At 43.3% G+C, this 22109-nt stretch overlaps 1 protein-coding gene across 4 annotated transcripts in view; it reads right to left on the reverse strand.

The window, feature by feature from the left end:
* The window catches only part of grin2bb (glutamate receptor, ionotropic, N-methyl D-aspartate 2B, genome duplicate b), an 86832-nt gene that overhangs the window by 28943 nt on the left and 35780 nt on the right, over positions 1 to 22109 (reverse strand). For 3 of the 4 annotated variants that reach the window (XM_061771456.1, XM_061771457.1, XM_061771453.1), the window contains exons 4-6: positions 7749 to 7892; positions 5455 to 5725; positions 3342 to 3534 (exon numbers count right to left, since the gene is read on the reverse strand). In XM_061771456.1, the coding sequence (XP_061627440.1) occupies positions 3342 to 3534; positions 5455 to 5725; positions 7749 to 7892 (608 nt within the window). Of the gene's footprint in view, positions 1 to 3341; positions 3535 to 5454; positions 5726 to 7748; positions 7893 to 20049; positions 20248 to 20337; positions 20487 to 22109 lie in introns of those variants that run through there. The other variant, XM_061771455.1, reaches the window with a different exon arrangement.

Raw genomic sequence — 22109 nt, forward strand, 5'->3', positions numbered from 1 at the left:
GTGATGTCTCGGACACTCGGGTGAAGAGAGGGGTGGAGCTGTCAATTGATCACCACCTGGTGGTGAGTTGGCTCCGATGGTGGCTCCGAAGATGCCGGTCCGACGTGGCAGGCCCAAACGTATTGTGAGGGTCTGCTGGGAACGTCTGGGGGAATCCCCTGTTAGAAGGAGTTTCAACTCCCACCTCCGACAGAACTTTGCTCACGTTCCGGGGGAGGCGGGGGACATCCGCGTAGACCATGTCCCGTGCCTCCATTGCTGAGGCGGCCGGCCAGAGCTCTGTCCGTAAGTTGGTCAGTGGCTGTCGTGGGGGCTGAAGAAGGAATCCTATCGGGCTTTTTGGCCTGTGGGACTCCTGAGGCAGCTAATGGATACCGGCTGGCCAAGCGGAATGCAGCTTTGGTGGTCGCTGAAGCAAAAACTCGGGAATGGGAGGAGTTCAGTGAGGCCATGGAGAAAGACTTCTGGACGGCTTTGAGGAAATTCTGGTCCATCATCCGGCGTCTCAGGAGAGGAAAGCAGCGCACCATCAACACTGTGTATTGTGGGGATGGGGCGCAGCTGAGGAGAATACGTGGTTCGGGAGTAAGGGGGACCGAACCCCCTGATACGGGCTGTTCGGTCCCTGTACGACCGGAGTCAGAGTTTGGTCCGCAAATTTTGGCAGTAAGTCGGACTCGTTCCCGGTGAGGGTTGGACTCTGCCACGGCTGCCCTTTGTCACCAATTATGTTCATAACTTTTATGGACAGAATTTCTAAGCGCACTTCATCCGCTGTCCCTCCACATCGAGAGGAGCCAGATGAGGTGGCTGGGGCATCTGATTCGGATGCCTCACGGACACCTGCCCGGTGAGGTGTTCCGGGCACGTCCCACCGGGGACGACCCTGGACACGCTGGAGAGACTACGTCTTTCGGCTTGCCTGGGAACGCCTCGGGTTCCCCCCGGAAGAGCTGGATGAAGTGGCTGGGGAGAGGGAAGTCTGGGCATCCCTGCTAAAGCTACTGCCCCCGTGACCCGCCGACCTCGGATAAGCGGTAGAAAATGGATGGATGGATGGAATGGTTGCTTGAAAAAACATCATTCATTCTCTTCCAGACACACACACACACACACACATACACACACACATAAAGGATGATTGAGCGCTCACTCCGAGTCACACCTTGGCCTTTGGGGACTGAAATATTTATGTTTGTGGTGTTATTGTTATCTGAATACTGCTGGGAGAGGATGCTACGACAATATGTACAAATGCTCCCGTTATCACAAGGGGGGAAAAAAACAAATTTACAGTAATACATCAAAATCAACATGGTGACATGCTCTAGGGGCTAAGGAAGTGTTATCATCTTTTGACTGCTTCCACATTCACCAAATTCCAGTGGCAGTAATGAAAATGAAGAAAAGTGGGGTGAAAGGCAGCAGTCATCTTTTGAAAGCCAAACAAAAAAAATAAAACGGTCTTGTCTCAAGGCCAAGCTAAAACCATTGTGTTTTCAAATGTGTTTGGATGAAATAAATAAATAAATAAAAATTATTTTTTAAGATTTTTTAACAAATGTGCTATTCCCGCAGTTGGAAGGTGGAACGTGTGCTCAACGTGAAGCGTAAGAACACTGCCCGTGAATTCAAACTGGGATGAATTATTGAACAGCGGCGCTCCTGCTTTTCTGTAATGTGCCAAAAGGCAAAACAAGGATGTTCCCAGGAAGACAACAAATAATGCTTTTTGTATCCAGTAAGTGTTCCTCTATCTGCTGTTCAAAAGTTTGTCCTGTCCTGTTTAACACACACTTCTCGGGTGCAGTGTGCACGTGTTTGCGTGTGCGTACTAAAGATCTTGGTGAAGCGCACGTGCGTTGCCGCACTGTATCGACTGTTAACTCTGCTTCAGGCAATGAAAAGTTGGAGTATGATTTAGTTCTCCGGCACTTCGGGTCCATCTCTTAACATTTCATCTGTTATTGATCAGCTGAGCTCACATTCTTGCTCCAGGCATTGACATGATTACTAAGACGACAGTTCACAAAAGGTCTGATCCTTCCTCAAGATGAAATATCTGATCAACTTGTTTTGCTTATCCCACGAATGATTCGATTGTCAATTTATGACGTTTTCAGGGTCTGACAATAACTGTGGCCCGAGGGCCACTACGCCGCTGTGTCGGGCCACCAAGTACGCACTGACACTGGCTCACTCGGGCCAGTGCAAATTTCTAAATCACCTGCCGAAAAAGGCCCAGAACTGCATTTTCAGCGTTGATCTGAAATTCTTTTATCACTGACACATCCTGTCACACACTTACTGTGACAAATAATTCATGAATATGCAAATCGCTTGTGTATCCCCTCACTTATACTCTCGTCCTGTCGACTTTTATAATTTACATAATTAATCCCACCCCACTTCAGTTGTACAGCCGGGATCACGACCCTTGTCCTGAATGCTTCTTCTCGGAAGCTTAAAAACTCCACTGTGACGCAGTAAAAACTGTTCCGGCATAAAAGGGATACAGATTTTCCATTCTGGTTGACCTAACAGCCGAACAGGACAACAAAAAAAAGATGATGACGTAAGGAGAAATGGAAACCAGCATCGCTTGACTGGATCAACGGGCATGCATTCGGGTTGGCCTCCCGATGCGGGTCGAAGCTAACGCCGCTAGCCTCAGCAGCTCGTACTTTGCAGTCTGTAGAATGTTTATCTTCCCTCCCTGAGCGTGCTTTAAGCTCTTTATTGACCCCCCCCCCCCCCCCCCCCCCCCCCCCCCCCCCCCACACACACACACACACAGTTCGGGTTATTATTTTCCTCGTTTTATATTTAAATACAAAACACACATCGTTTTAGAACTCGCCAGATTAATGCTTATGCATTAAGTCAATGGAAAATCCTATTGACAGGGTAGCTGGTATTAGCATTTGGTCACGGGAAGGATTTACCTTCAAATAACGAATATTCACACACAAACGCTGTAGTAACACATACAGACAGGTAACAATACTCACGGGCATATATTCTTTCTAATTTGGGAAAAACTAACATATTTTGACATCATGAGACCAAAACGACAGTCACGGAAATGCACAGAGGTAGACCGTCCTTGGAAATGGTTTGTTTGATTCGTGGATCAAACTCCTGTTGTGAATTTTGCAGTTCATCTCTTAGTTTGAGAACAGCAAGTAGTGCGAAAAAGTCATGAAATATTGAACAGTTGGACACAGTAATAACCAAGGTCACAGTGCATATTAGGTTCATCCTGAAATTTCACCTGCAATTTTCACCTAACCTTTTTGAGTAGTGCATAAATTATGCAATTGAGTCAAATCCTTGCCCACCTGAGTATTTCCTTGGAGTGGCCAGTGTTGGTGTTCTTCTTGTCAGGTGTTCCGAAGCAGCTGGATTTCATCAGGGTGTGAGGCCCCCGATCCAGGATCATGGTGGAGGTCGCCGTGGCAATGACGGCTACTGCGTCACGCACCCTGGCCTCAATGTTGTAATCCCACTCGTCGTACGACACCGAGATCAGCCCTGCGTGGGGGAATGACATCATGTAAGAGGAAGGGTTCGTGCATAATGATAATAATTGACACGCCCCTAATAATAAAATTTTCATCAGTACTATCGTATGTTTATTCACTGTTATATACCACAAACTATGATCCCAAAACAGCGTTGACATTAGTTAGCTTGAGCTTTTTAATAGCCACTCAGCGGAGGAAAAACATGCAAATGTGGCTAAGACTCTCCGTAACTTCCATTAACAACCCAGGCTAAACTTATCTCCACCACAACATACAAGGATCTCATAAGAGTCGAGAAGTATCCATTCACCATACTTGACTCTGATTACTACTTCCCAGGGTTAGCTGTAATTTGCATTTCCAATGGATGAAAAGAATACATCCCAATGTCGCAAAAAGAGCTTGTTAAATGAAAAAACAGCTGATTGGACAGATGCAGCAAGTTGATTTGAGGAGGAACCCACAGACAATGAAGCAGGGGTCCCTGGCCATCTTCATGCCGGTCTGGGAAGAGGTGTAATGATAATGAAAATATGTGTCACGCACTCAATTGAACCAAAACGTTCATACGTTAATATGTATTACTATGCTAATATGTATGTACATGCATAGAGCACATCAAGGAAAAACATTGTAGAAGATGAGTCTTTGTGGCGACTGTAGTCGAGCCCTCAGCTCATTTAGTTATGCTTGGCTATCCAAGCAAGAGGAAGCGCTGATGTCTGCATGCATTGCTCTCAGCCATAAAGCAGAACATTTTTGGGGGTTATGGTCCTTGGCTGGTTTGCATTTTATTTGCGCATTTCAAATTTAGCGGAAACAGATGAATTTAGAGCCCACGTTGGTGTCGGGTCAGACTTTCGCAGCCGTCTACAGCCGCTTGTCAGTCAATGTTTTGGTTATTTATCAAATTATAAGAAATGTCTCGGTGGGTATTTCTCACATGCCGCCACCCCCCCCCCCCCCCCCCCCCCCCCCCCCCAAAGCTCCCCCTAAATAAATACGATCAAAGGTGATGTCTATGCAAAACAAAGCCCAGCAAACCAGCCTATTATTTTCTTGGTTATTATTATTCTTATTCTACTCAGATTCAGCTCAGTTTGGGCCAGCTTTCCACTTCAAAATGGTACTGCAGGAAACTACAAAAAACACGCCGCATTGAACACATCAGTCGGAAGGAGACTTGCAGACAAACAACAACATTGCATAAACCTCTGTTGGTTGCAGTAAAAAAGCGCATTTTGTATTCGAGAGGAGACTGAGGGCTGCAAGGAAACGGAGCACTGTGGACTATAACACTGCGGCATCCACACCACAGTCACAGCAATGCTATCTCAGCTATCTCATTTGAATTGTAACATCGAATGTTACATCGACGACGATGAATCTGATTGACCAACGCGTGACCAGCGGTGGCTTCTGTCGCCGGTTCGGAATCCGGGCTGACCTCCCTGGTACTGCCCGTGGAAAAGCTTCAATAGCGAGTGAAGATGTGCTGAGGCATGCCGGGACTGTGCTATGAGTCGATAAGGCCCGTAAATGTGGACTGCGACGGAGTTGAAAGCACCAACAAAGACAACAAATTAATGGAGTGTTGACTTTTGTGAAAACGTCGGTGAACTTTTTCTGCCTCTTTGATTCCTTTTCCAGTGTTTGTGTTGCCTTTTAGTGTGTTGACACATTGTCCCTTTTCTAAACATAACATTATTGTAAAGTCACAGCTGACTTCAATTGAGACTTTATTGCCTTTATTACATTTATAGTATTCACCATTATTGGAGATGGTTTTATGAGTGTCATCGTAAAATGTAACGGTAGTGGGATCTCTGTTTTAATTTGCTGCCCTATAGGCGTTAGAAAATGGAAGGCAAGCCATCCATCAATAAAGATGATAATTGAAGGGATGCGATCGGTAGCGTGCGCGTACCCGTCGGGAAAACAGCGGGCACGTGGTCTGCGTCTCCGGCCACCAACGAGGGAACGATCCACGTGAAGCCGTAACCGGTGAGCCCCACAGAATGAGCCACCTCGAAGATGGTGCTGGCCTCCTCCTTGGTGCAGTAGAGCAGGATGACCGGACTCTGCAGTTTCTTCAGCTGGTTCTGGATTTTGGAGTCGCCGTCGTCCACTGACATGTCCAGCAGTAGGACTTCCTCCAGCTCCCAGCCCACAAAGCTATTGTCGATGGTGCTGCGGACCTTGACGGATAAGAGAGATTTGACAGACTTCATTTGGGTTTGGTCTCTGCTAAAAAGTTCACTTCGGATTTCATTCCTGAAATGTCTTAAACTGCTGATGCAACAGACTTGAACTGAACCCAAGTCGTTGCCCACCTGAGCCAGGCGGAATGGAAACTCGGTTATCTAAAAAGTATTTTCTTCACCTGCAGAACTTGATCATAAAATCCAATCTGATCTGAAAAGAATCCCAGAATGGAACGACATTACAGGTCTGATATGCAACTAAAGGAAACTTTAAGTTGAGGTTATTGACACCAAAGGAAGGTCAACCAATTATTAAATTCAAAGGTTGATTACCTTTTTCACCCTGCATTTATGTTTACATGGGTTCAATAAAAACATGTTTGTGCCCAGATCAAATTCATGTCCTATTTATGCAAGAATCCTCATAATTCCATAGGGTGCCGATTCATTTTCTTGCAACAGTTCGTGTTTGGTAAGCACACTGTTGCTGTTCTTTAGGGGCCAATCAGATCAACAATTCAACGACTACACGTGTTAAATTTTGCAAACTGTCAGTGTCTCTTGATGAAATTAGTCACGAGAGTGAAAACGTTCTTTTCATCTTTTTTTCCTGCTTCTTTTTATGCAGAACCTTTTTCCAGTTCTGATAAAACTGCTCCTATGGCAACAGCACATCACTTAGGAGGCGGCCACTGTTTTAGAAGCACGTCGTTGATTGTCACAGTCACCACATCTAAACAGTGAAAGGGGCTTCTACCTTATCCTCAATGGATGTTTATCGGCCTACCATCCATAAAATATCAATTTGAAAAATGCAATGATGGATTTGATCAAGATGACGTACTGTTCATGCATTCTTATGGATCCAGCTACAAGCCAAGGTGAAATCCAAACTGCTTGAATTTGTTAATGTCATTGGAGACCACAGCAAAACGTCCGACACTGTGTCTGATGACATGGTGGTGTGGTGGATTAAATTGGCCACCATTTTCAACATAAAACATGGCAGATGGTCAATTCGAATGTCCTCAAGTCTTGTCTTGGAAAGACCAAACACAAAATGGCTTCTTTTTTTTCCATTCAAATCTGTTTGCTGTGGTTGTGCACACTTCTAAATTACTATTGCTGGTGGAAATAAATCAAATTATTTTGTCTTAATCAGTTAGTAGCTTATGTTTTTCAGTCACCGAGTAGCAGCAGTCTGTTTTCTTTAACACTGAAGGTTTTGCAGAAAAATCAGTTGGACAGAAAAGGTTTCAAGTTGCTGACTTCATTGAAATGCTCATCAGCGGAAGATGTATGTATTTTACATATTTTTCTTTTGAACCCAACAGTAAGTCTAACTTTGTCTGTTCTCGAAGTATCGAGCGTATGGCTGGTGTTCCGCATTACTCGGGGTGTCATCTCCTTTTAAGAGTTTTTGCTCGGCCCGGGAGATAAGGAGCCTACAGCCTCAGTGAGCAGCTGCAGTTAGAAATGTTCAGCCAGTCTGCTTCTTCCATTAAAGCAATCAGAAAATGAAACACGCGGCCCATTTACTGTACATCAGAGTCTGCCAACCTTATCTTTTTTAAAAGCTTGAAATTATGGTTTGAACCCAGACGAGAAGGTCCTCCGCTTTGGCTGCTTTTGTAGGGAACCGCTTTATCATTTATGTATCAACTGAGAAATATTACAAAATGGGAAAACAAAATGGGAAAAATGACACACACACACATCAGCAGATTGTACAACTGAGGGGAAACACATTAAGTGAAAGCACTCCTGTAATGTGCTCAAAGCGACAGATAATAACAGCTAAGTGAATCTCTTTCTTCAAAAAGTAAATGTTGTTACGATGAATTCATTTTCCTCACTGACCTCAACTTGTCCTGAACTGACATTCATTTCCAAAGGCAGCGTATTCACTGTGATAATAATAAAGCAGACAGGTGGCATATTCACCTACTGCATTTGTGCCTCATGCTTAGAATAACATCAGCGCATACGTGACACGTGCACCAGCATGTTTAGTCACCTTATTGACAAAGTCCTGGTAGCCCGGGTAGTATGTGGTGACGATGGAGAAGATGTACCAGTCATACTCCTCCATGATATTCAACATGACCGAGGCCTGCTGCTCGATCGATGGCCCGAACTGGAAAAACATGGAGTTGTCGTCCTGGAAACAGGAGACAGAGCCAATTAGCCAACAAGGTCAAACAGCGTGAGCGGGCAAGTAGAAGACAGATAATTATGACACATGCACAGTGACTCTAGAACACATGTAGTTCCTATTTCTAGTGAGGATATCAAATTATTTTTTATGTATTCATATCAAAACTGATGCCATCATTCAGCGTTTTCCAAACTTTGGCTGAGCCAAGGCACATATTTGACATGAGAAAAATCTACGACTGTGAAAAAAAGAAATCGGCTAACTCAGCTAAGTCGACCACGAAAATTGGTCGAAGCAAAAAATTCTGCTATTCGGCAATAAAAGACATTAATAAAAACATATTTGCGCCACCTTAAACCAGTGTGCGCCGCCTGGAACCATTTGGCCACTGTCCATGTTTCAGACATTTGTTGCAGACGGACGCAATGTTGGGCCAGTCAAAAACATTGGCAAAAATGACAGAGGAGTGTCTGTAAGTGATTTTTCAGACACTATTAGTTGTGTAATGTACATATAACATGACATAGGAGTGAGCTGAATGGCATTTTTTTTAACCTAAAATTGTAATCGCTAGCGCACTAATGCTAATCGTAAATGCTAACCATTTAGCACAGGCTGCTATTGTTGTTTTTCTGTTATTCTGTACAGTTTATACCTGACTCAGTACCAACATATTCAGTTTAAGGATAGAAGTCTAGCCCTCATAAATGTATAAAGTGCATGTTAGTCGTAAAAAATAAAAATAAATAAATAAATAAAATAAAAAACGTGGGCTTTTTTGAGGGGGGGGGGGGGGGGCGGCGTGAAATATGGGCCTGGTTAGTTGAACACAAAGCTGATATACTCTTGAAGAAAAACAGTCTTAATTACCAGTGTTGAGACACATGGTTGGGAATCACTGTCTCAACACATTGTTCATTATTTATTTCTTTCTCTCACTCAGTCGCAAGTATTCTGATGGATCAATTAATTGATTATCATGTCCACCCTTAGATGTGATTGGTTTATTTTTCAAAACTGGGATTGATTTTGACCTGATAAGTGCAAAAATCTGTGGACAAATAGTGACACTTTGGCTGGCGTCGCATGTGCAGCAATTAAACAACACACGCGATTTACGTGTATTTTGTGTCTCTTAGCACAGTTATCTATTGTCTGCAAATAGTATATCTTTGTTCATCTATCATTGTACACTGACAGGAAGAACAATTTAACACGCTTTCACTAAATGTAGTAAAAAAGTACAATGAACCTGTGTATGCAACTCTTGTCTTTCATACAACCGTAATACTGTAGCTTTGTCGAAACAAAAGGGAGCTGAAGCACTGCTGGTATCCATATGGTATATATATCTTGGAAGGGTTAAACATTCAGCAAAAAGGTGGTTAGAAAGAAATATAGGTCCAGCCACTAAGTTGGATTCTATAAATGTAAAAAAAACCTTTATTTATAGGGCTCAAAACATGAAAAAGAAAAAAAAACATTTCTGTAAGCCACTCGGGCAGCAACTCAAAAAATGCCCAATAGCATCACTGAAAGCAGCAGTTAAGTATAGATTTTTAACAAGACATAAAAAAAATAAAAATAAATTTTAAACACTGGAGAAATATTATTGCTAATACCGACATTCATTTTTGTCCAACTCTAACTGAATGTGATGTAACCCTGAGAGAAATATTGAATGAATGAATAATAAATAAATAAATAAATACTTTTAGGAAGGTATATATACTTTCTGTGACATATTTGTTTGTTGGTGTGTTGTGAGACTTTCCTTATGTGAAATATGTGCCGTGGCTCAATAAAGGTTCGGAAACACATTCCTGGGAAACCTAACGATTCGTTCTGAGCACTACATTTGCCATTCTACACAATATCACTTCACGTACAAGATTCCTGACCCTTTGTACATCTGCCTAAAGGTATTTAAAAGTGAGGTGCAACAAATACAAGGTCAGAACCAAAACAGGCACAAATGCTCGAGCACAACATGAGGTGTCCTGGTTGGTCCACCAAAAATAAAAAGATCTGCACGGTACACCATCACTAAGGCAATGACGGAGGCAATATTTGCCGTGAGTGTACTGCTCTTTTAGGGCCAACGCTGCTATTATAGGGTCAAATTACTCCATGTTGTCAACATAGGCTTTAGAAGTTTTACATCAATGAGGGATTTCTCCAAGGAGCGAGTGTGAGAAGAAGGAAGCGCCGTCTGGTGCTCTGAATCAGCCGTCCATGGTCAAAAGCGCCTCATCGGGACGCGGGAGTCGAGATGGATTATTCATGAGATGTAAGTGACTGGAGGCCACATGGCAGAGGGGCCGCAATGAAAGCGGCATCATGTCAGGGGTCCTCTGTGTGACAGAGGGTGACGACTGCAGCGACAACACTGACTGCTGTTTTTGCTGTTCTGCGCACCAAGGACGCACAGTCGCACACTGCTAGTTCGTGGAGTGTGAGACTCATGGAGAAGTACTCTGCTATACAGAGCAGAAGATGAAGCATCTTGAAGGACTTTGAGAAGCAATATTCAAATCAAACAAATTGTTAAGACGAATGTGATGTTCCAAGGGATTCAGTTCAACAACTGCAGCCTTTCCTGGAAAATTGAAAGTCAGTAGAGTCACTATGCTAATTTGCCCAAAGCTTATATGCCGCACTTCACTGCGCACTTCATTAGGGAGACCTGCACCATCTAATGTCATCCAGTATTTCCAGTATCCTTTCTCGGGTCGCTTCATGACGTAAATCAAGACATTTTTAAGTGCCAATCAAAACACATTTTTAACTATTCATATGAAATTTATTGCATCTTATTGTTTATATATTTTAGTCTGTGACTTCCGACCAGTCCAGGGCATAACCTGGCTCTTTAGCTCACCCGTGACTCTAATAAGGAGAATCGCTCAAGGAAATGGGTGGATGGAGGGATGGATGGAGGGATGGATGGATGGATGGATGGATGGAGTTCTCAACCAATGTGCTGCGGCACATTAGTGTGATCAGGGAGATCATCAGGGGTACGTAATTGGCCCAGACATTATTTATTCACTGCAATTAATATATCTTTTTTTCATCTCTCTACGCCAGTGATGTATAGCGACAGGCAGAACAATTAGATGTTCTTCCACTAGATAGCATAAGGCACAATAAATCTGCGCATCCACCTGTTGCCATTCACGCAACAGAAAAATAGATTTTTCTAATGTAAAATATGTGCCTTGGCTCAGTGAAGGTCGGGTGAATTCGACTAACAGTGACAGGGACAAAAAAAGCATTCGGGTAAAAGCTATTTGTTTGATCTGATCAAAACCTTTATAATGATAAAAATGTGTGTTTGAAGGAGTGTAATAAATGGGGTCAAAGCTGGTTAAAACACATCAGTTGATCTATAATCGACCCTGTCGCGATATCGTGACTGATTAGTCATAATTTGCGAAAAATGCTTCCGTCTCAATGAGGTCGCCAAAGAGAAACATGGTGACACTGAAGCTTAATGACGTTGCTTTGACAAGATTTCTAGATAGCCACTTGTTTTTTTCTCAGCGCGAGGGTGGGAAACGATTTACCGTACATGCCAAGCGAGGCCAACAGATTGGCATCTAACGTTGATGATCACACCTAATCACCATCATTGCCTTACGGACGCAATTGCAAAGGTGAACGATGACCTCGACGTACATACGCGGCTGCGCTCTTCATACGCGTGCAATCAAACGATCACGTTGACGTATGTGCGTACGTGCACAGCATGCACGTGGACGGTCGATCATACTTGCCAATCGTGCAGGAGAGTGAGTGCTCATCAGGCACAATACATCACATGGGACACCCCCGACCGCCTCTCCTGGTTTTTTTCCCCCCTTCTCTGCCACAGGGACAAAAATGATCTGCGAGCTACTTTTCACAGTAATGAGGCGGCAACACTGCAGTGTCAAGCGAGGGTGAAAGGATTGGCAGTGTGGAAATAAAGGTGGTGGGGGTTGAATGAGCAGATTGAGGGAGAATTCATGCATGATTCGCATCTACTGTGAGATGACTTTTCTCCATCTGTGTTGGAGAGTTGCGTTATTGTGGCTTTTGTCGAGCTCTGATATCGAGGAGACTTCCGTGAGGCTTGGTCGGAGGAGATTGCTACGGGTCAAGAAGCAAATTTGTTAACGTAAGCGAATATTCTTACAGCTTTTCCAGGTCCTTCCCTATCGAGCAATGCACACAAAAACCAATAGACGTCCCGAGTGCTTCTTTCCCCTCGCCATTAACTTGCTCCAGTTGCGTTTCTTTGTGACTTCTTTGAAGTGCCGTTATTATTGTAGTCATCGTTGTCACTCTACATCATTTGCACAATTCTGTTTTTGATCAGTATTACCACACTATCCGATACTTTATATTGCTTCCCAGGAGGTCTGTGAGACAAAGCCCCACTAGCACGTTGTGGATCTGTACCGAGGCCTCCTATTGGTCGGACATGTCCAAAACACCTCACCAAGGAGGTGGACCCACAGTGGACCCTCACAACGTGGTAAGGTGACTCTATTCTTAACCCACCCAGATCATCTGTCTGTTAATCTTGCTCTCAGCTTTCCCCAACTCTTCCAAAACATTCCAAGATACTTCCATCCTCCGGGGCGGCAACCTGCTCCAGCTGAAGGTCCCAGCTTCATGACGCCATCGGGACAACATCATCTACAAAATAGTAGCAACCATAAGAGATCCTCGCGCCATCAAACTTGAGTCCTTCCCCACCTTGACTGTGCCAATAAATTATTTCCATTTAGACAATTAAGAAAGGTGGCATTGAAGACTAGTGGATAGCACGCCTGCCTGACAGTTCAGGGATCCTGGGTCAGAATCTTGGCTCCTCCCACACGACAAGGTAACTGTTTGGGAAGTTCCATTCCTACAAGGTGGTGGAGATCAAGCATGTTACGGTCTGGATTGAGACATTGAAAGACAGATCAGCGCTGATCCAAATCTCCATTACGTTCTCATCTTCACCTGTGATCGGAAGCTCCGGGTAGAAAGTGAGAGGACAAGTTCGCAGGCACAAGCGGATAAAATGAGTTTGGGTACGGGTGCGCGATTGCGACTTCATAATGTCCATTTGTCACTGCACGTCTCGCCGGTGTGCGCCGCGGCACTTTCTACACTTTCTAACTGTGATTTAGCCACTGGAATTGTCCTAAGGGATCAATAGTCTTGTCACAGCTGACCTTTATGTATTTATTATTTTGGTGACATGTTGAGCCAGAGTGATGTTGCACACACACACACGCGCGCGCACACACCTCCTCCTCCTTCTGTTACTCAGCTGCCTTTTCATTTCCTCTCACCTACTGACTTGCTGTCTATCCATTACCAGCTCAGCCCCTTAAGTCTTCACTTTGTCTTGCGCTGGCTTTTTTCCCCCGATTGTCTAAAAAGCGAGCCGAGTGGCGTAATAACTCGTGAGGGCAAAACCTGCCATTCAGTGGGATCATACGGGCACCGCTTACTTCATTAGTTCCTTCTCAGATGACACTAATCATTGTATTCTTCTTTCTCCTTTCGACCCTCATTATTGCCGTTTAATTTTTATACACTACTCAAATGGCATCAGTGACATATTTTTTTATTTTCTCTATCCCAATTATCCATTTCCTCTGTATGCTCCATTTTTGCATCATGTTCTGCGGCTTCATTAGTTCATGTCACCGATGTGTGAAACTTATAGGGCACAGTTGAGCCCATCTACTCTTTCTATCTCTTCCCACGCAAATACAAAGAAATTATACTATGAGGCCAACAAAGTGCTTTGTCACTTCATTTTCCAGCTCCCTCATTTTTCTCAAACTTGTAATGAATGGGCTGGATTCAATTCATTTAGAATTTTTTTAAATGAAACAACGTAATGTGACTAGAATGGCACTCAGCAGAGCGGAGAACCCCGCCAAGGCAAAACAATCTTAATTTGGATCAGAACCAAAATTGTACATTGTCAAAACAATCAAAATAAAATACTCTCTCCCAAAGTTGGATGCACACCTTTATCCATATTTGCACCAAAATGTCATGCTTGTTCTTGCTTGGCCTTTGCACAATCCCTCCATACCGTTTTACGAAAATTGGTTGATAATGTTTGAGTAGTCACGCTAACAAAACAAACCATTAGACAGGGAAATATAATTGATGCTACCCATTTTGAGTTCGTGTTTTGGACACATGTAATTTCAAGGCACAGTCCTCTGCTTTTTAAACTGTTTTTTATTTTTTTATTCAAGGCTTCACCTAAAGTTTGTGCTAAACACTACCGCACAACATCATGTCTTGAAATCATTTTAGCGTTGAGCAAGCTTGGCACAACTTTCAACGCTAACGTTAGCACTGACCGCTCAATGTAAGCGGCGTCCCGGCTGGTCCACCAATAATGGGGAGGTAGGCTATCTGGGATAACCATTGGTAATAACAGAACTGGCGTTCTCTTTATTCCAAGTCAGTGTAGCACCAACATAAAGTGAACACATACCGGATTGTTGCTTCACGGCCATATTTTATGATCAGCATGAAAAGCTTTATGACATTGTGCTAAAAGACAAAGTCAGCGTTGCAAGTGGCGGATGAATGGAATGTGGATAGAAAGTAAAGCCATTGTTCTGGTGGCGCAGCGTGCAGCTAGTTAGTCTCAGATTCACAAGCACAGTTGATCCTGCACGTCCTTTTCATCAGCACATCAAAGACGGAGACTGTGATAGCGATCAGTTCCGTGCACGCCTTTTAATGCACTCCTTCGCCTCACCCTGACCGGATTATGGCGGTGTCGTGGTTTTGAGCCTGTCGTGCGCTAAAGTCTCCCGATGGCTCAGTGTGACAGATTATTGTCCAAAAAGTTTTTTTGGGGCGGGGCGGGGAGAGATGTTGGTAAATGTTCTGATACCGCCTGCATCTATCTGGACAAGTGAAAAGGATCCAAACGACTGCTTTACTTCAATTGCCTCCACTACATGTAAATTCAAAAGCACTATGAATCCGCCTTTCTGTCTTGAAAGTAATTTTATGGTGTGAAAACTGTGACTGGAAGGAATTATTTCTTTATTGTTCAATATAAATGGACCACTTTGGGTATTGATACTCTTCATGGGGATCAAGTCAGAGAACTACGCAACTACGATCATCAATTTAATACTCCGCCCACGTTCAAAAACAAAACTGGGCAATACATATATCCATGTATTGCACGGGCATGCTGGAGCCTATCCCAACTATCGTCAGGCGAGAGGCGCGGTACACCCGGAACTGGTCGCCAGCCAATCGCAGGGCACATAGAAACAACCATTTGTGCACACATTCACACCTACGGGCAATTTAGAGTCTTCAATCAACCTACCGTGCATGTTGTGGGAGGAAACCGGAGTGCACGGAGGGAGAACATGCAAACTCCACACAGGCGGGGCCGGGATTCGAACCCCGGTCCCCAGAACTGTGAGGCAGATGTGCTAACCAGTCGTTCACAGTGCCGCCCACAGTACATATGTCATTTTTTTATTTTTGAGAAAGAAAAAAATAAAACTGCAGAGTAAGTTTAATGCATTTTTTTTTTTTTTTTTTGGTAATACTTTTGTTTACAATTACAAATGGGTCAACTTAACAGAAGAATACAGAAAGATTAAAAAGTAAAATATCAGTCTGATAATATCTCACACATGCTACAGTATTGGAAAGAGCATTATTTTGCTTGAAAAGTCCTCATTTAGCTTTCGTCATTAAATTGTTTATGATTGATGCTCGGGAATCGGAATCATATTTAGGGCTTGTGAGGCCCTGATTGAAATTGCTTTATTTTTTTCATATTACTACTCTGCCAATTTAATCACCTTTCAGAGCTCTTTGACATGTGCAAACACACCAAATTTCCTTCTGTTTATATTTTTTACTCCCATGGTCCACCTATATGTGCTAAATGCTAACACAGGTAGTCTGTGTTTGCTAAAACCCCTCCATGTGGTGAATTTTTACCTATTTCACTTTGTACGCAAATATCACTCAATACAATACTGTTGTAATCATAAAATTAAACGACAACAGTACACACGTAAAAACAACCCTCATGTCCTGAGGTAAATAGCCTGGGTTGGAATATTGAATTTCGGAGTACTTCAATGAGTGTCCTATGAGTGGTTAAGCATGTTTGTGTTGTTTGAAAACATGCACGTAGTCTTACTGAAGACACAATTTAAATAAAAATGGGTTAAAGGTCAGAAGGAGGCTGGTGCCATTGCTGTACTTTCAGCTCTACGTTTCCATGCAGCAGGTTGTGAACAATTAATGTTCCGTCACTTCGGTGGTTCTTGCTGATAAAAATTCTCTTACAGCTTGCCACCACTTCATTCTCACGTCTTAACAAGTGACATCAAATGTGGCTTTTAAGTTTCGGCACGCTCAGAATAGTCTTGGCGTTACGCCGTACACCAATCATCTCTCTCGGAGGCATTATCCAACCTTTGCGCAGGCGCTGTGCGACTCACCACTATTAGCTCGGTGACCCATCACTGCTCCCTGAGGTACGCCACTGTTGGTATAATCCTCTTGTGCTTCACCACCCCACCACATCGTTTCCACACACACGTAGACACAGTCTGAGTGAAACCAGGAAGGCTCACACAAACACACCCGTCTGTTTAAACAAAAAAAAGTTGTGTCTTTCATCAGACAGACTGTTGCCCTGCTTCTACTAACACTTCTCTTCATGTGTCATATGTACATAAAACATGCATTATGTTGTGCCGCCTTCTGGAAAACTGGCAAGTTGAACCTTTGAGTCCTCCATTCAATTGAAAGCTGCTCAAAGTCAAAACTCGTTATGGTTTTACCGCTATGAATATAGTAAAAGACCCTGTAAAGTGAATGCGGAGATTTTGTTTTTCAATACAGAACAGCACACGTGCTTGAAGATATTTGCTGAAAATGTGCACAGACTGAGAAAGATGTAGTACTCAATTGCGGAGCTATAGCTGTAGCTAGTTAAACTGGTTTTCAGCATTTCAGTTTTGCTGATTTTTTTTGGGCATGGCTAAAACATGGCTGGCTTTAGTCTGAAACGTGTGCTGTATACTTGTCTTCTCACCACACATTCTTCTCTTAACACCATTCTCGAGGCTGTTTTTTTGGAGTAAATATTCACCACCATTATTAACGTCGCCGCCCATCCACTCGGAACACTTTAAGGTCGGACTTTGCGAGTCCTCCTTCCCGGTTCTTTTGAACGCAGCGTAGAGCCGTTAAGAGTGTCTAGGATGGTCCTGCCGTGTCAGTGTACAGCGCCGTGGGCCTGAAAGGATTTGGCAACTCATCTCCATGTCAAGCCTATGAAAGCCTGTTTCCAATTAGATTTGAGCAACACATCAGCCCCACGCTCAACAAGCTCTGGTGGGAGAGGATTGGACCGAGAGAGAGAGAGAGAGACAGACAGAGAGAGAGAGAGAGAGAGAGAGAGAGAGAGAGGGAGACACACAGAAGTGTCGCAAAAGCTAAGAACTTGCACGCTCACACATTGTGACACACCAAACGGCAGCACGGGTGTCGCGCCCGGCAACAATCAGCTTTTCCACTTCATCGCACTCGTCTTTCGCCTCCTTTCATCTTCCTCCCTCTATCCCCCCCTTCCTCGCAGTCAGAGCGCTGCCGCTGCTGTCAATCTTTCCCGGCGTGCAGCCGCCGCCATGTTTCTAATCAAACACACACGTGCACACACGCGCACACAAACACACACAGTTAATTCAGCTCATATTCGGCTGTTTAATTATCAATGACTCTGTTTCAAAAGACTCTCATGTTCATTTACCCATTTTCAAAGCTCCTATAACGTCCTGATTGAATGACATGTTGCTATTTCTGTCCAGGAAATGATTGGAGAAGCGGCGAAATATGATTCACTCCCACAGTGGGACAGTCTCTCGTGAGCGTGCGTGTGACTGAAAATTAGGACAGGGTGTGTGCAATTGTTTACTGTTTGTGTGTGTTTAGTAATTATTTTAATTTAGGTAAAGATATTTCACGCTCCAGCGCTCAATTGGAGTGGAGGTTCTTTGTTTGGCTGTTCATTAGGGAAGCCTGAATAATCCTGACACTTTATGCTTGATATACAAGAGGAATATTTAGCATTTAGAGGCAAGAAAGGGAGACATTTCAAATAATTACTACCTTCTTATTTGAGCTATCAGGTTGAAAATTGGATTGAAACAAAAGCTGGTCATTATAATGGCTTTATTGATAAGAATTTGGTCAGTTGTGAGGAAGTGATTATTGCATAACCGCAGGTCGAAACAACTGAAGCGAAATCCAGCGCACTGATTGGCTGCAACCAGCAGAGGCGCTGTTGCTTCTGGATTCAATCGCTTGCTGTCTATTGGAAATTGAAATTCAGTTGTATGTGTGGATGGTGAGGCAAAGCGGAGTGCAACTTGACTCTTCTCAATTAGTTTGTGGTTTGTTGTCGTTTTTGGAATGACAGGAGGCAGGACATCAGCTACGGCATCCATGTTAGGGCAACTGCTCGGGCATCGGCATGGAAAACATTCAGAACAGTCAAAGAGAGAGTCTCCCATCCCATTCACATCCGTTCTTTTTTTAAAAATAACAATAAATTGATAATTAATTTCCCCTGCGGTCAATCACGGAAAGGTAGTAACTCTCCCATTCCAAATTAAAACTGTGATTTCATGAATTATCCCTTTGGTCACAGATCAGCAATTTTATTGATATAAAACTTCCCAGTTGTGTTCCAAAAATCAAATATCAATATCAGCAAATGTCTTTTTCGAACATACGTGAGTTAGGAATTGTTCATTATAATTCACAATCAAAATGTTCCGTGTGCTGCACATGGAGGGATTTGCAATTCTGACCGCAATCTCTCTCAAATCCTAAATTTCCAAGACATAGGCCATCCAGATTGCAGTTGTGCCATCCCACCGCCGCCTCTGCCAGCACGAGCCGCGGCCGAGCCTTCCCATTTACCTCCCGCGTGACGACGTCTTCGGTGCGCCACCGACTACTGGCTTGCCATCAACTGACTGTCTAATGAGCGCTAATGAATCTCTTTTGTCTGGAAACCGTGTCAGCCTCATTTACAAACATGCAACGCCCGGTCAACACTCACCTCTCCTTGTCACCGTGCGCGCCACAAGAAAACAAGCAATTAAGTGCCCCATTGAGTCGTCCATTGTTACGCTGGTTACCAGTGACATCACGTCATTCAAAAGCCAAAATGTTGCACCGGGAAATAAACGCTAGTTAACAGGAACAGTTTCAACTCACTGGAAAACGTGACTAGAACAAGGCGGCCGTAGTGAGACATTTTCCAATTTATCCACAATCATTTTCAAGGAGGCCGTATCAGTTTTTGTACCCATCTTTTCTCATAATTCCTCGATGTTCCCACACAGGATTGCAAAGGAGGTAGCTCAAGGAGTTAAACACCTCTCCGGAGTCCTTCAGGGAATTGGAACACAGAAAAGGAACATGTTCCTTACTGCAAGAGAAGCAGTCCGAAGAACCAGGCAGAGGAAACTCATTTCAGTCGTGACAATCTCGTCCTTTAAACTAGAACGTAAAATTCCCCCAGAAATGATGTCTCTGGACGGAATAAACACGGCCATAGAGCCCAAGTAGAAAGAAACATTCGTCACAGCTAACAATTTGTTCGCTGAGCTTCAGCCGTTCAAATATTGCTCGTATTGCTTGTGTACAACGCCACAAGACTTCAGCAAAAACTTCATAACAGTATCACGTGCAAGAAAATGTATCTTTGTTCATCCACAGTATGCCGTCTTCCAATAGACGGCCGAAGGTACAATTAACCTGTTGCCATTCACACCAAATCATTTTGATTATAGTTCACACAAAGTTAATTGAGACGAGATCAGAATCGTTTCTGTGTATACTGTCCACGTTTTGAGACATTTTTGTGACACGGTGTGCTGTGAAATTAATAGAAAGTTTGTGGAACACTCACTGCCCGACTGTATATATACACGGTCGACTACGTGTCCTATATTCCCTCTGCTGTCTTCAAACTTAAAAAAAATAAATAAAATAAAAGTCACCTCCCTCATGGGAATAAAAACCTTCAAAAAGAGTCAAAAAGTCCCCGCTAAGTCAAGTGGAGGAGTCAATTTGGTGTTACCTTTGGCCCCGCCAGTTAATGGGAAGCTCCTTCATGAGGATTTGATGATGCTCGTTTGCACTGGCGGCAATGCAATGGTGATTAATCACTGACACACGGGAGCCGCGTATCCCGGCCGGGCAAGAGCGCGCCAATCACAACGAGCCGCACAACCAATTAGCTCTGACCCGTGCGACCCAAGTCAGCGACCTGCATATGCTTCAGAAAAACATCAACGGAAGAAAGACAAGGAAGCATTGATAAATATATAATTACATTGACGTTTCTTTGCGAATGTCGACGTCTTACCTCGGTTTGTCTCAAAACGGAAATAATTGCTTCGGGCTAACAATGGAGTCAAGTGAACTTTAAACACTTTCATGTGGTTCTCTAACTCATCACATCACGACAGCGCAAACGATACCGGCACGCGCCTGGCCACTGCTAGAATGCTGGCATGCTTTTCTAAACGGATGCACATGAGTCATCCTGTTCCGCTGCAGAGTCAAAAGGATATTTTGTGCAACCAGGAGAGAATCTCCCACCTGAAACTCGTTCTCTGCTCGGCCGTCAGCAGCGGAGGTGAGCTTGTCACACACTCAGCGACGATGGCATCGCTTTGCGCGGCCCGCTTCCGTTCGAGCGCATCCAAATCACCCCGTCAACAGTTTGGATGAGACAAATCAAAACCAAAGCTCTCACACTATAGAGGAACTGCAGAGTGTGTCATATCATACACACATGCCGGTATTTTTTCTTTTTTTAAATGTTTGCTACCACCTCTTCAGTATCCAAACAAATTTTAACTGATGAATAAACAATGACAGTAAAACAAATTCACATGAAAATGTATTTGCAAGCTTTCAAACATACCAAATCAGTGGGCGGGTCTGTTAGCCAATCAGACGCCTGAACAAAATCTGGCACTGACAGCAAGAGTTGGACCATATAAAAATAGTTGCACCCCTCCCACACCAGTTAAACACATTCAACCTTATTAAAACACACATTTTAAATGTATTTCAACACACAAAGAAAACCTAATTGCAAGCATAAAATGCGTAGAAAATATTGTACGGCACTCACACGCCGACACGCTGACTTCACCGAGCCCCGCCACCACATACAATAGGTTTTTGTAATTGCCCATCATTTTTATGCTTGCCATTTGTTTCGCAACAATCATTTCTGGTGATAAGGAAAAATAATTGTAACAATTCTGTGGATCTACATCACGGTTTTTGATTATTTCAGTTATGATTTCATTTGTTTTTTTAATCACATATGGGTCATGTTTAGGGATGAGCAAGATAATCAATGATTGATAATTCAAAATATGGTAGCTTGCGTTTTTCAAATTCAAAATAATATAATTGTGAGTGTGACTCTCACTGTTTTGTCATTTTTTAAATTTTTTTTATTTTTCGGGGCTTCAGTACAATCAACAATTCTCACATTGGAAAGACAGCTTTGAAAAAGGTGTAAAGAGAAAAAGCCGCTAAGAGCACTGAGCTGTGTACAGTAATATGACAGCCAGTGATTTACAAAGTGGTGATAATTAGTTGATGAAAGAGTTAAACCATAAATAATGGTTCAGTCTTTGTGAATGTACCTCAAGGCGCTTGGAAATTTGAGGCTGTTAATATTTTGCATCCAAGCATCAACATTAACATGAAAAAGATGGTACTTTCCAAAGCATGAAATCAGCTTAAATTAGGAGGATTGTGTGATCTCCAATAAGCCTGTTTCACACTGATGCCTCAGGCACTTTGATTCGACAAAAATATGCCAAAACAAAGTAGTTGTGTAAAAATGACGCCTCTCATCGGTGTACTGCAGTCTCGTCGCAGCCTAACAATGTCACAGTTAAAGTCAAAGAGCCCAAAACTGTCCCAAGTACGAGTCGTTTTGAAAACAGAAACATTTTATTATTTAGGTTTTTTTTGCGCTTAAGGTTGCTCTGACAGGTTTCAGCATGAGAGAAAAAAAAAATAAAAGTGATGGAATTAGAAGTGTTAGTGGAAGCCAAACAATTGTCACCGTGTGATGAAATGACCAAGATGGAAGGAAATGCAGAGTCG

The sequence above is a fragment of the Phyllopteryx taeniolatus genome, chromosome 4 (assembly GCF_024500385.1).
Source record: "Phyllopteryx taeniolatus isolate TA_2022b chromosome 4, UOR_Ptae_1.2, whole genome shotgun sequence".
NCBI lineage: Eukaryota > Metazoa > Chordata > Actinopteri > Syngnathiformes > Syngnathidae > Phyllopteryx > Phyllopteryx taeniolatus.